This window comes from Pseudophryne corroboree (genome assembly GCF_028390025.1).
Source record: "Pseudophryne corroboree isolate aPseCor3 chromosome 3 unlocalized genomic scaffold, aPseCor3.hap2 SUPER_3_unloc_13, whole genome shotgun sequence".
Taxonomy (NCBI): Eukaryota; Metazoa; Chordata; class Amphibia; order Anura; family Myobatrachidae; genus Pseudophryne; species Pseudophryne corroboree.
The window spans coordinates 280359-295633 of NW_026967501.1; the positions used below are offsets into that span (position 1 = coordinate 280359).

The 15275-nt window shown below is 46.3% G+C and overlaps 1 protein-coding gene across 1 annotated transcript in view; it reads right to left on the reverse strand.

Moving 5' to 3' along the window:
• The window catches only part of LOC134983332 (oocyte zinc finger protein XlCOF6-like), a 36299-nt gene extending 21323 nt beyond the window's left edge, over positions 1 to 14976 (reverse strand). Inside the window, exon 1 of the mRNA XM_063949041.1 lies at positions 14172 to 14976. Within this exon, the coding sequence (XP_063805111.1) occupies positions 14172 to 14313 (142 nt within the window). The 5' untranslated portion in view covers positions 14314 to 14976. The remainder of the gene's footprint in view (positions 1 to 14171) is intronic.
• Positions 14977 to 15275: the final 299 nt, after the last annotated feature.

The window sequence follows — 15275 nt, forward strand, 5'->3', positions numbered from 1 at the left end:
CATGTGGTATTACTATAGGTGACATGGGCTGTGCAGTAGTATAACATCGCCTGTGCATACATTTAGGTAACACTGAGAGATCATGTGGGATAACTAGAGGTGACATAGGCTGTGCAGTAATATAACATCACCTGTGCATACATTTAGGTAACACTGAGAGATCATGTGGGATTATTAGAGGTGACATGGGCTGTGCAGTAATATAACATCGCCTGTGCGTACATTTAGATAACACTGAGATCATGTGGGATTACTAGAGGTGACAAGGGCTGTGCAGTAATATAACATCGCCTGTGCATGCATTTAGGTAACACTGAGATCATGTGGGATTACTAGAGATGACATGGGCTGTGTAGTAATATAACATCCCCTGTGCATAGATTTAGGTAACACTGAGAGATCATGTGGGATTACTAGAGGTGACATGGGCTGTGCAGTAATATAACATATCCTGTGCATACATTTAGGTAACACTGAGAGATCATGTGAGATTACTAGAGGTGACATGGGCTGTGCAGTAATATAACATCGCCTGTGCACACATTTAGGTAACCCAGAGAACATGTGGGATTACTAGAGGTGACATGGGCTGTGCAGTAATATAACATCGCCTGTGCATACATTTAGGTAACACTGAGATCATGTGGGATTACTAGAGGTGACATGGGCTGTGCAGTAATATAACATCGCCTGTGCACACATTTAGGTAACACAGAGAACATGTGGGATTACTAGAGGTGACATGGGCTGTGCAGTAATATAACATCGCCTGTGCATACATTTAGGTAACACTGAGAGATCATGTGGGATTACTAGAGGTGACTTGGGCTGTGTAGTAATATAACATCACCTGTGCATACATTTAGGTAACACTGAGAGATCATGTGGGATTACTAGAGGTGACATGGGCTGTGCAGTAATATAACGTCGCCTGTGCATACATTTAGGTAACACTGAGATCATGTGGTATTACCATATGTGACATGGGCTGTGCAGTAATATAACATCGCCTGTGCATACATTTAGGTAACACTGAGATCATGTGGGATTACTAGAGGTGACATGGGCTGTGCAGTAATATAACATCACCTGTGCATACATTTAGGTAACACTGAGATCATGTGGGATTACTAGAGGTGACATGGGCTGTGCAGTAATATAACATCGCCTGTGCATACATTTAGGTAACACTGAGAGATCATGTGGGATTACTTAAGTGACATGGGCTGTGCAGTAATATAACATCACCTGTGCATACATTTAGGTAACACAGAGATCATGTGGGATTACTAGAGGTGACATGGGCTGTGCAGTAATATAACATCGCCTGTGCATACATTTAGGTAACACTGAGATCATGTGGTATTACTAGAGGTGACATGGACTGTGCAGTAATATAACATCACCTGTGCATACATTTAGGTAACACTGAGATCATGTGGGATTACTAGAGGTGACATGGGCTGTGCAGTAATATAACATCGCCTGTGCGTACATTTAGGTAACACAGATCATGTGGGATTATATAGAGGTGACATGGGCTGTGCAGTAATATAACATCTCCTGTGCATACATTTAGGTAACACTGAGAGATCATGTGAGATTACTAGAGGTGACATGGGCTGTGCAGTAATATAACATCGCCTGTGCACACATTTAGGTAACCCAGAGAACATGTGGGATTACTAGAGGTGACATGGGCTGTGCAGTAATATAACATCGCCTGTGCATACATTTAGGTAACACTGAGATCATGTGGGATTACTAGAGGTGACATGGGCTGTGCAGTAATATAACATCGCCTGTGCACACATTTAGGTAACACAGAGAACATGTGGGATTACTAGAGGTGACATGGGCTGTGCAGTAATATAACATCGCCTGTGCATACATTTAGGTAACACTGAGATCATGTGGGATTACTAGAGGTGACATGGGCTGTGCAGTAATATAACATCACCTGTGCATACATTTAGGTAACACTGAGATCATGTGGGATTACTAGAGGTGACATGGGCTGTGCAGTAATATAACATCGCCTGTGCATACATTTAGGTAACACTGAGATCATGTGGGATTACTAGAGGTGACATGGGCTGTGCAGTAATATAACATCGCCTGTGCATACATTTAGGTAACACTGAGAGATCATGTGGGATTACTTAAGTGACATGGGCTGTGCAGTAATATAACATCACCTGTGCATACATTTAGGTAACACAGAGATCATGTGGGATTACTAGAGGTGACATGGGCTGTGCAGTAATATAACATCGCCTGTGCATACATTTAGGTAACACTGAGATCATGTGGTATTACTAGAGGTGACATGGACTGTGCAGTAATATAACATCACCTGTGCATACATTTAGGTAACACTGAGATCATGTGGGATTACTAGAGGTGACATGGGCTGTGCAGTAATATAACATCGCCTGTGCGTACATTTAGGTAACACAGATCATGTGGGATTATATAGAGGTGACATGGGCTGTGCAGTAATATAACATCGCCTGTGCATACATTTAGATAACACTGAGATCATGTGGTATTACTATAGGTGACATGGGCTGTGCAGTAGTATAACATCGCCTGTGCATACATTTAGGTAACACTGAGAGATCATGTGGGATAACTAGAGGTGACATAGGCTGTGCAGTAATATAACATCACCTGTGCATACATTTAGGTAACACTGAGAGATCATGTGGGATTATTAGAGGTGACATGGGCTGTGCAGTAATATAACATCGCCTGTGCGTACATTTAGATAACACTGAGATCATGTGGGATTACTAGAGGTGTCAAGGGCTGTGCAGTAATATAACATCGCCTGTGCATGCATTTAGGTAACACTGAGATCATGTGGGATTACTAGAGATGACATGGGCTGTGCAGTAATATAACATCGCGTGCATACATTTAGGTAACACTGAGAGACCATGTGGGATTACTAGAGGTGATATGGGCTGTGCAGTAATATAACATCGCCTGTGCATACATTTAGGTAACACTAAGAGATCATGTGGGATTACTAGAGGTGACATGGGCTGTGCAGTAATATAACATCACCTGTGCATACATTTAGGTAACACTGAGGTAACATGTGGGATTACTAGAGGTGACATGGGCTGTGCAGTAATATAACATTGCCTGTGCATACATTTAGGTAACACTGAGATCATGTGGGATTACTAGAGGTGACATGGGCTGTGCAGTAATATAACATCGCCTGTGCATACATTTAGGTAACACTGAGATCATGTGGGATTACTAGAGGTGACATGGGCTGTGCAGTAATATAACATTGCCTGTGCATACATTTAGATAACACAGAGATCATGTGGGATTACTAGAGGTGACATGGGCTGTGCAGTAATATAACATTGCCTGTGCATACATTTAGGTAACACTGAGATCATGTGGGATTACTAGAGGTGACATGGGCTGTGCAGTAATATAACATCGCCTGTGCATACATTTAGGTAACACTGAGATCATGTGGGATTACTAGAGGTGACATGGGCTGTGCAGTATTATAACATCGCCTGTGCATACATTTAGGCAACACTGAGAGATCATGTGGTATTACTAGAAGTGACATGGGCTATGCAGTAATATAACATCGCCTGTGCATACATTTAGGTAACACTGAGAGATCATGTGGTATTACTAGAGGTGACATGGGCTGTGCAGTAATATAACATCACCTGTGCATACATTTAGGTAACACTGAGAGATCATGTGGTATTACTAGAGGTGACATGGGCTGTGCAGTAATATAACATCACCTGTGCATACATTTAGGTAACACTGAGAGATCATAGAGATGACATGGGCTGTGCAGTAATATAACATCGCCTGTGCATACATTTAGATAACACTGAGATCATGTGGGATTACTAGAGATGACATAGGCTGTGCAGTAATAGGATTTTGGTACTTACCAGGTAAATCCTTTTCTTTGAATCCATAGGGGACACTGGAGTACTCTTGGGATATGGACGGCTTTATCAAGAACAGGGCACTGAATATTTAAGTTTAGAACTCCCCTCCATATCCCAGAGTACCTCAGTGTTTTTTACTGAGCCGAACAGGAGTGATAGAGAGGTTGACAATGGAGAATTACATATAACATAACGGACAACAATAAAGTTGACATATAACGTTACTGACAACTAAACAGTTGACACCATAACTGATAGAACTTTAAACTTTGAACCAGTCGGTGAGAATGTGTTACCATAATATCCCCTGAATTTACCACAAACCAGGTAACACTGCTCTGGGTGGGCGTCCAGTGCCCCCTATGGATTCAAAGAAAAGGATTTACCTGGTAAGTGCCAAAATCCTATTTTCTTTTTCATCCACTAGGGGTCACTGGAGTACTCTTGGGACGTACTAAAGCTTCCCACGTGGGCGGGAGAGCTGTTTGGCACCTGTGACACTAGACGGCCAAAGCTAGATGCTGATGCCGCAAACGTATCAAACTTGTAAAAATGCACAAACGTGTGCACTGATGACCATGTAGCCGCACGGCAAAGCTGCGTCGTAGAAGCCCCATGACCAGCTGCCCATGAATTCCCACAGAACGTCTGGAATGAGCTGTTACTGATGTAGGTGGCTGTAACCTAGCATGAAGGCAAGCCTGACGTATGGTCAGTTTAATCCATCTGGATAAGGTCTGCTTAGAAGCTGGCCAACCCATCTTGGCAGCATCATAGAGAACAAACAACGTATCCGTTTTACGAACTGTAGACGTTCGGGATACATAAACGCGTAGTGCGCGTACCACATCCAAAGTTCCAGAATCTTCTGTTAACACAGGAACTACTATTGGTTGATTGATGTGAAAAGATGACACTACCTTTGGCAAGAAAGTGGGATTCGTCCGAAGTTCCGCTCTGTCATCATGAAACACCAAAAACGGTGGCTTGCATGACAAAGCACCCAAATCTGAAACACGCCTCGCCAAAGCTAAGGCTAGGAGAAAAATTGTTTTCCAAGTGAGAAACTTAATATCCACTTGTTGTAAGGGCTCAAAATATGAAGACTGTAAGATATCTAAAACCAGATTCAAGTCCCATGGCGCTGTAGGTGGAATGAATGGAGGCTGTACTCTGAGGACACCTTGCAGAAAGATGTACAGACGGCAATAGAGAGAATCATCTTTGAAAGTAAATTGACAAAGCAGATACCTGCACCTTTAGTGTAGATAAACGCAGTCCTCCATCTAACCCCGTTTGTAGAAATAACAAAAGACGGGATTACGTGAAAGATAATGTCGGAAACTTCCGAGCTTCACACCAACCTATATAGGCACGCCAAATTCTGTAATAATGAGCTGCCGTAACTGGCTTCCTAGCACGTAACATGGTTGGTATAACCGATTCTGGAATGCCCTCTCTTCTTAAGAGGGCGGTCTCAACAGCCACACCCCGTCAAACGCAGCCGCGCTAAATCGGGGTAAAGGAACGGACACTGTTGTAGCAGGTCCGGACGTAGTGGGAGCGGCCAAGGATCGTCTGCGAGTAGTCCGCGGTGATCCGAGAACCAAGCTCTCTGAGGCCAATGAGGTGCCACTAGTATGACTGTGGCGGACTCTCTTTTGATACGTTTTAGCAACAGAGGGAGCAGCGGAAACGGTGGAAACAGATACACGAGGCTGTACGGCCACGCGATTGTGAGAGCATCCACCGCCACTGCCTTTGGATCTCGCGTTCTGGACACATACTGGGGAATTGCGATTGTGGCGAGATGCCATCAGGTCCACCTGAGGGTAACCCCACCTCTGGACCAACATATGAAACACTTCTGGATTTAATGCCCAGTCTCCTGAATGAAAATCCCGACGACTGAGATAATCTGCCTCCCAGTTGTCCACTCCCGGAATAAACACCGCCGACAATATCACTTGGTGATATTCGTCCCAATTGAGGATTCAAGCTACTTCCTGCATTGCCATGCGGCTTCTCGTTCCTCCTTGTTTGTTGATGTACGCGACCGCCGTCGCATTGTCTGACTGCACCTGGACAGTCAGAGACCAAAGCATGTGCACTGCTTGTCGTAGCGCATTGTAAATTGCCCGGAGTTCCAGGACATTTATAGACAGCAATCTTTCGTGATCCGCCCAGAGACCCTGGAGCTGACGATTTTGAACTACAGCTCCCAAACCTCAGACTCACGTCCGTTGTTAGAATTATCCAATTCCAGGCGCCGAACCATTTCCCTGCAGTTAGATTGTGTACTTTGAGCCACCAGAGTAGAGATACCCTGGCCTATGGCGACAACCTCACCCTGTGGTGAATCTGCAGATGCGATCCTGACCACTGTGCGAGCACATCCAGTTGAAAAGGACGTGAGTGAAATTTTCCAAACTGAAGCGCTTCGAAAGCCGCCACCATTGTGCCTAAGAGATGAATGCACAAATGTACCGAGACTGTGCGTGGATTGAGCACTAATTGTACCAGATGACGAATAATCTGTACTTTCTGTTCTGGTAGGTAAATTCTTAGATTTACCGTATCGAGAATCATACCTAGTAATTGAAGTCGTTGAGACGGAATTAGATGTGATTTCTTGAAGTTGACAATACAACCGTGCTAAACTAGTACATTGTATGTTAGCAACGCATGTTGGAGGAGCATCTGTTGAGACGGAGCTTTGATGAGCAGATCGTCCAAGTACGGAACTATTATCACTCCCAGGGATCTGAGATGAGCTATCATCACAGACATCACTTTGGTGAATACCCGAGGAGCTGATGAGAAGCCAAACGGTAGAGCCTGAAACTGGTTATGGTTCTGCCGTATTGCAAAACGCAAGAACCTCTGATGAGGTGGCCAAATCGGAATGTGTAAGTACGCATCCTTGAGATCTAGCGTAATCATGAATTCCTGTGGCTCTAAACCTGCAATTACTGACCGCAGAGATTCCATCTTGAATCTGTAGTAAGTGACGTACTGATTGAGACCCTTTAAGTTCAATATTGGCCTGACTGAGCCATCCGGCTTTGGTACCACAAACAGACTGGAATAATAACCCTGACCTTGTTGTTGTACAGGGACCGGAATCAAAACTGCTGAATCCAGCAGGGATTGAATGGCAATTTGCAGAACCGCCCTCTTGTCGTCCGACAGAGGCAGTCCTGTCTTGAAAAACCGCAGTGGCGGGAGACAGTCGAACTCTATTTTGTAACCTTTTAACACTAAATTGCGGATCCACCCATCTGTGGATGTCTGGAATCACGCCATATGGAACGTCTGAAGGCGTGCTCCCAAAATTGGAGATCAAAGATGGGTTGGGAGCCCGTCATGCCACTGGCTTGTCGGTGACCTTAACGTCCTGACAACTGGTGTTGGTTTGTTGGAAACTACGTCCTTGAGCTCGTCTACCAGTCATGGCTGTTCCTTTACCACGGCCTCGAAAGGGCTGAGGTCTAAAGGATTTGAACGCCGGGCCAGAGTATTTCCGTCTAGGTACCGTTGGAGGCAATGGTAGGAAAACAGACTTTCCTCCCGTGGCCTCAGAAATCTATTTGTCCAATTCAGGACCAAACAACTTCTCGTCACCATAAGGTAACGCCTCTATACCTCTTTTGACCTCTGCCTCCGCTTGCCAAGAACGCAGCCAGAGTGCTCGTCGTGCTGTAACTAGCGATGATGAAAGGCGAGAAGTGAGCTGACAGACGTCAGTAGAAGCTGTACATAGATACTCAGCAGCTTCACAGACTTGGTCAGCGAGAAGTATAAGGTGATCGTCATGTAGGGCAGACTTGAGTTCTGTTATCCATACCATTAGCGCCTTAGTTACCCAGGTCTAAGCAACACACAGGCTGCTATATACATGGATTTTAGCATAGCTTCTATTTTACGGTCTGAAGGGTCTTTAAGCGTAGTAGCCGTTGGTACTGGTATAGTTAATTTCTTTGTAAGTTTAGACACAGACGAATCCACCAATGGCGGATTCTCCCATGTAGATGTCACAGAATCTGGAAAAGGGTAACTGTATTTAAATCTGCGAGGTATAGAAAACCGTTTATCCGGATTCTTTTGTGTTTCTACTAACATCTTATTAAGAGATTCCGAAACAGGAAAACACATTGGAGATCTCTGTCGTTTAGTAAAGACGACTTCATCATTTGTCAGAGGCTCCTCAGTTTCTGTAAACTTCAGAGACTGACGTACCGCTCTGATGAGATTATCAATGCCCGGACTGTCAATATCCTTACTATCTGACTGCTGGTCCAATTCGCCTTCCTCATGCTCATCTTGCGCAGTGAGGTCTGGCATAGAATCCTCAGACTGTAACATAGCAGAAACTGGTAAATCATAAGACAAATTAAATTTATTCCTTCTACCCAAAATGGACTTTGACCTTTGGCAAGGCTGAGACCCCTCCGGTAGTTCTACGCAGTCTCACCCTAGACTCAGATCTTGCCGCTTCCCGCTCTTGTCGAGCGGCAGCCAATTGTGATTGCAATCCAGCAATGACATCTGTTAGCATAGCCCATGGAGTGTTCGGAAATGAAACCGGCTTTGAAACCAGAGCGGAAATCGTATTCGTAGCTGAATTCACAAAACATACTGTACATGTGGTAGACCCATCCGGTAACACACTCTTACAGACATTGCAGTGAAACTGCTTTTTAGTTTTTGCTGGTGCCTTACTCATTATGCAGACAGACAATACAATATACAAAGACAGACAACTTGCACGACTCAGTAAAATAGTACTAAGGTGTGTCTATATATATATCTGGCCAAGTGCAGTGCACGTGGCCAGTATTATATGAAATCTGATCCCAAATTCCCACTAACACCCCTGCGCCTCCGGTGGAGAAGTGTTGTAGGACAGGATCTTCCAAACTGAAAGAGAAACAGGATTGAACAGGAAGCATGGTTAAAATGGCCCCCATGCCATGCTTACACTAATGATCACATGTCAGGTTATAACACACATTTAAAGTCTACAACCTGTAACCAACTGCATTAAAAAGCAACCCTGTTAATATAGGCTTAAAAGCCTATGTAATTATATCACAACCCCTACAGCCTTGCCTTTCCATGCAAACATACTCTCTCCCCCCCTTTGCAGCCGCGCTGTTGTGAGAAGACTCGTCCCCCCCTCCCCACTGTACTCCGAGTATCGTCGTGAACCGGAGATCTTGCAGGGAGCCTGTATAGCGGCGGGACGCGGCGGTGGACTTCCAGCGGGGAGTGGGTGCCTGGGAGCGGGTGCCGGGCGGATCTGCGGCCGGCACTGTGCACAGCGTGTGGAACTGTGAGTGGCTTTGAGCGGCGGGCGGCAACAAGCAGGGAGCACTGGCGCGCACTAAACAACGTTCCCCACACAGCGGGGCGGCAGCGTGAGCTGACCGTCCCCAGCATACCTGAACTCCTGTGGTGAGGGGCTTCCTGCAGGATGTCTGCTCTTGGCTGTGAGGGTGCTCTTTTAGTGAGGACCGACATGCCAGTAGCTGCTTGTAGCAGCTTCCACTATCCCAGACCCACGCCTTTTGGAAGGGGGGGAAGGGATGTGAATAAAGTGTAGTAAAAATAAAAAAATAAAAAAAATATTCAAAATAAGTGTGGGCGCGCCACACAATCTCTGTTAGTGCTTGAGCACAGAAAAAACACTGAGGTACTCTGGGATATGGAGGGGAGGAGAGTTCTAAATTTAAATATTCAGTGCGTTCTTGCTAAAGCCGTCCATATCCCAAGAGTACTCCAGTGACCCCTAGTGGATGAAAAAGAAACTTCTTTTCAGGGTTTGGCCAAACTCCCTCAAAAAGAGTATTTTGTTTGTGAGGAGGGAAAGTTACATTTTATTTATTTTCCTTATAAAAAATAAGCCTTCTCCTGAGGTAAAGGAGAGGCTTCCGTAACTTCCAAGACCTCCTTTATAGCAACAATCATGTATTAAATGGTTTTTCAATTTGGGTTCTATTCCCCTGGAATCACTAGTGTCGACACAGGAATCAGATTCCGTGTCGGTATCAATTTTTACTATTTGTGCAAATGGTCCCCTGTGGATGAAAAGGCAGAACTATGAAAAATCACATCTTCCACTGATTTTCTCCAGGTTTCTGCATGAGACTCAGACTTATCCAATCTCTTACTGATATGATTCACACTATCACGTAATTCTTTCACCCATTCAGGCTAGTGGTGTGCCGGCAGCGCCACCACATTACAACTCTGGGTCCCTAAAATGGCTCCCTCAGAGGAAGAGCTCCCTGCCTCAGACATGTCACACACGTGTACAACCACACCACAGACACTCCGGGACTTATAGGGGACAGACCCACAGTAAAATCTGTCAGAAGGACACAGATAGGATTTGCCAGTTCACAACCCAGCACTAGTGATAATAACCCTGTGTAACACAAAATGTCCACAGAGACCTGTAGCGCTTTTATAATGATAAATTCACAATAAGGCACCAAATTACACTGTGCCCCCCCCCCCCCCACCCCCCCGTTTTGCACCCTGATACTTGGGTCAGAAGTGTAGGAGGACCAGCGTTCTTCTCTGTAGCTTGCTAGGAGTGAAAATGGCGCTGAGCAGTGTGCTGGCTGACTGAGGAGGAAGCCCTGCCCCCTGTAATGGCGCGTTTCTCCTCAGAGATTCCAATTCTAATTTTTATACTGGCGGGGGTAGTACTGTACCTCAGTAACTTATGTCCCCTTATTAGGATTCATGTTGCCCAGGGCGCGCCTCCCCTCGCACCCTGCAGTGCCTGTGTGTGAATGGTAGCACGGCGCGCAGCGTTCCCGCCAGCTGCGCGGTACCTGTTAGCCGTCACGATGTTTGAAGATTCTTTTTCTTCTTACACTCACCTGTCTTCTGGCTCTGTGAGGGGGGTGACGGCGTGCTGCGGGAGTGAGCACATAGCCGCAGCTAGCATTCAGTACCCTTCAGGAGCAAATGGTGTCCTGTCAGCCAGAAGCAGAGCCATGAAACTCTTCAGGAAGTTGGTTCCTACTTCTGCCCCCTCAGTCCCACGAAGCAGGGAGACTGTTGCCAGCAGCCTCCATGAAAATAAAAACCCTAACATAAGTCTTTTCAGAGAAACTCAGTAGAGCTCCCCTGTGGTGCATCCAGTCTGCCTGGGCACATTTTCTAAACTGAGGTCTGGAGGAGGGGCATAGAGGGAGGAGCCAGTTCACACCCTTAAAAAGTCTTAAAGTGCCCATGGCTCCTGCGGAACCGTCTATACCCCATGGTACTAAAGGGGACCCCAGCATCCTCTAGGACGTATGAGAAAAGGCCTCCTCGGCTTGCTCAGGGGTTGTGTCAGCAACATTCAACACATCTCTCATGGCCTCAATCATCAACTGCACCCCCTTAGCAAGTGATGCCGTCCCCCTCCACACATCCCCATCACCATCTGCAGTGTCAGAATCGGTATCCGTGTCATCCTGCGTAATGTGGGCAAGATCCCGTTTGTGAGAATGTACCGCAGGGGACCCCGAGGGAACAGGACCGGGACATACAGCCATAGAGGACTGTAATACCTGAGTGGCAGTATCACTCCGGTTCCCTAGCCGGGATCTGCGCTACAACAGTGCAATCCTGATTACATGGGATGGGATCTTCCTGAGAAGAGATATCCTCTGCAGCATATGAGACAGAGTCTCTAGACATGTTTGCTTGTACACCCCACATACACACAGGGTAAAGGGTAGACAGAGTTCCCCCCCTCCCCCTCAAGAATGGCAGAGAGACCAGAGATTGGAGCCAACCCACACACAGCGCTATTACAGGTATAGGGAGACCCCAAACCAGCGCTGACGGTGTCCATTAATAGGTGACCCTGTCTATATACAGCCTCCCTTCTACCGTACAGATAGCTGGAGGTGCTCTTCACAGGCAGCGTGGATGCAGACAGGAAAATGGCGCTGAACGCTGCTGGGTCCGCTCTGAGGAGAAGCTCCGCCCCCATAATGGCGTTGTCTTCCCGCTCTTGAAGATTATACTGGCCTAAGGATTTTTGGTGCTGGCTGAGATCCAGGGACCCCGACAGGCTGTGTGGTCAGTATAGGGTGACAAACAAAGAGGAAGGGGGGTGCAAATCCCCACCCCCAAATTCCCTTCCGCACACTGAAAATTACCTGTAACCATCCCTGAATCTATCTGGTAATAAAATTCAGAGAATTTGTGCATGAGGCATTGAATGGGAGCAGCATTTGGAAGGCATGCTGTTCCTTGTAGTGCCAATGGGAGATCCTGGGGGTGGCTCCCTGGTAAGTTAGCTCTCTGTCTGGAAATGTTTTAGTAATGACCTTTATCATGAGGCGTACTGTGACAAATTACATGGCCCTATGTGGGCACTGCTATTATGTAGGTTAGGACTGCTGTATCAGAGAAGCCGTGAAGTGGCTCAGCAGCTTAAACATGTGTTTGCAAACAATTGTGACAAATTCTCTGAATTTTATTACCAGATAGATTCAGGGATGGTCACAGGTAATTTTCAGTGTGCGGAAGGGAATTTGGGGGTGGGGATTTGCACCCCCCTTCCTCTTTGTTTGTCTGTCTATGACCCCTCCCCCTTCCAGCACCTGATATATAATAATCTCCAGGTATGATTGAGCAGCTTCCAAATTGTTTGTCTGGTCAGTATTGGGCGTCGGCTCAGGGTGTCCCACACAGCGCCGCACCAAGTGCTGCTGAGCCCCGGAGCGCAGTTATCACTGCGCTCCCGACCCTGTTGCCGCCATCTTCACATCGGCTCCACGCTTGCCAGGGGCTGAAGACTCTTCAGCTCTGCAAGGGGTTGGCGGCATGCTGCTGGGGTGAGTGTTCCCCTGCGGCTGGGAGCGATCTATCCCCTCTGGAGCTCAGTGTCCAGTCAGCGGAGATAGTGGCTCAGACCCCGCAGGGCGGACACTGCTCCCCCAATCAGTCCCTCGATGCAGGGAGGATGTTGCCAGCAGTCTCCCTGTAAAAAAACCAACTCTAATTTTTTTTTTACTAAAGTAGCTCAGTAGAGCTCCCCTAGCTGTGACCGGCTCATCCGGGCACATTTTCTAAACTGGGTCTGGAGGGGCGGTCATGGAGGGAGGAGCCAGCCCACACTGTTGGACTCTTGGGGTGCCGGTGGCTCTTGGTGGGCCCGTCTATGCCCCATGGTACTAATATGGAACCCAGCATCCTCTAGAACGTAAGAGAAAAGTGCTTTATATACAGACCGGCGTGTGCTAATAGTGACACTCTCAGGGCATGTAATACCATAGGCAGAGGTACTGCTAACACACAGTATGGCTTCTGGAGACACACAGTGACATGATGTGAGGGGGAGAGCAGGAGTATAATAGTGGCTGATGTCTCCTGATGTATGAGATACACCAGAGAGTGTGGGGAGGAGACTGGTCAGATCTCTGGGCTGGTAACACACAGTGACATGATGTGAGGGGGAGAGCAGGAGTATAATAGGGGCTGATGTCTCCTGATGTATGAGATACACCAGAGAGTGTGGAGAGGAGACTGGTCAGATCTCTGGGCTGGTAACACATGGTGACATGATGTGAGGGGGAGAGCAGGAGTATAATAGGGGCTGATGCCTCCTGATGTATGAGATACACCAGAGAGTGGGGGGAGGAGACTGGTCAGATCTCTGGGCTGGTAACACACAGTGGCATGGTGTGAGGGGGAGAGCAGGAGTATAATAGGGGCTGATGTCTCCTGATGTATGAGATACACCAGAGAGTGTGGGGAGGAGACTGGTCAGATCTCTGGGCTGATAACACACAGTGACATGATGTGAGGGGAGAGCAGGAGTATAATAGGGGCTGATGGCTCCTGATGTATGATATACACCAGAGAGTGTGGGGAGGAGACTGGTCAGATCTCTGGGCTGGTAACACAGTGACATGATGTGAGGGGGAGAGCAGGAGTATAATAGGGGTTGATGGCTCCTGATGTATGAGATACACCAGAGAGTGTGGGGAGGAGACTGGTCAGATCTCTGGGCTGATAACACACAGTGACATGATGTGAGGGGAGAGCAGGAGTATAAAAGGGGCTGATGGCTCCTGACTTCCCCACTGGGAAAATACATATTCCTCATTAGTTTGTACTGACAGAGGAGGGTGTAGGATAAGAGATTGTTGTAGTGACTGAGCAAGGAGAATATGTGACTCTTTTCTGTAATAAGTGTTTATTACTCACCTGTGCTGATATCTGTAGGGATCTCCTTCTCCTTACACTGCTGATCTCCCCTCACATACGTCTCTTCTTCTCCCTCTATATCTTCTGCCTTCATATCAGTCACATACGTCTCTTCTTCTCCCTCCATATCTTCTGCCTTCATATCAGTCACATACGTCTCGTCTTCTCCCTCTGTATCTTCTGCCTTTATATCAGTCACATATGTCTCTTCTTCTCCCTCTATATCTTCTGCCTTTATATCAGTCACATACGTCTCTTCTTCTCCCTCTATATCTTCTGTCTTTATATTAGTCACATACGTCTCTTCTTCTCCCTCTATATCTTCTGCCTTTATATCAGTCACATATGTCTCTTCTTCTCCCTCTATATCTTCTGCCTTTATATCAGTCACATACGTCTCTTCTTCTCCCTCTGTATCTTCTGTCTTTATATCAGTCACATACGTCTCTTCTTCTCCCTCTATATCTTCTGCCTTTATATCAGTCACATATGTCTCTTCTTCTCCCTCTATATCTTCTGCCTTTATATCAGTCACATACGTCTCTTCTTCTCCCTCTATATCTTCTGCCTTTATATCAGTCACATATGTCTCTTCTTCTCCCTCTATATCTTCTGCCTTTATATCAGTCACATACGTCTCTTCTTCTCCCTCTGTATCTTCTGTCTTTATATCAGTCACATACGTCTCTTCTTCTCCCTCTATATCTTCTGCCTTTATATCAGTCACATACGTCTCTTTTTCTCCTTCTATATCTTCTGCCTTTATATCAGTCACATACGTCTCTTCTTCTCCCTCTATATCTTCTATTTTAATATCAGACAGACGTTCTACCTAAAAAAAACAAAAGACACTATAATGACATTTGCATACAGTCTAATTAAACTGAGGTAAAAATAGGATTTTGGTACTTACCAGGTAAATCCTTTTCTTTGAATCCATAGGGGGCACTGGAGTACTCTTGGGATATGGACGGCTTCCACCGGAAGAAGGCACTGAATAAATTAATTTTGAGACTACTCCTCCCCTCCATATCCTCGAGCACCTCAGTGTTTTTTACTGAGCCGAACAGGATCGATAGAGAGATTGACAAAAGGAGAATTACA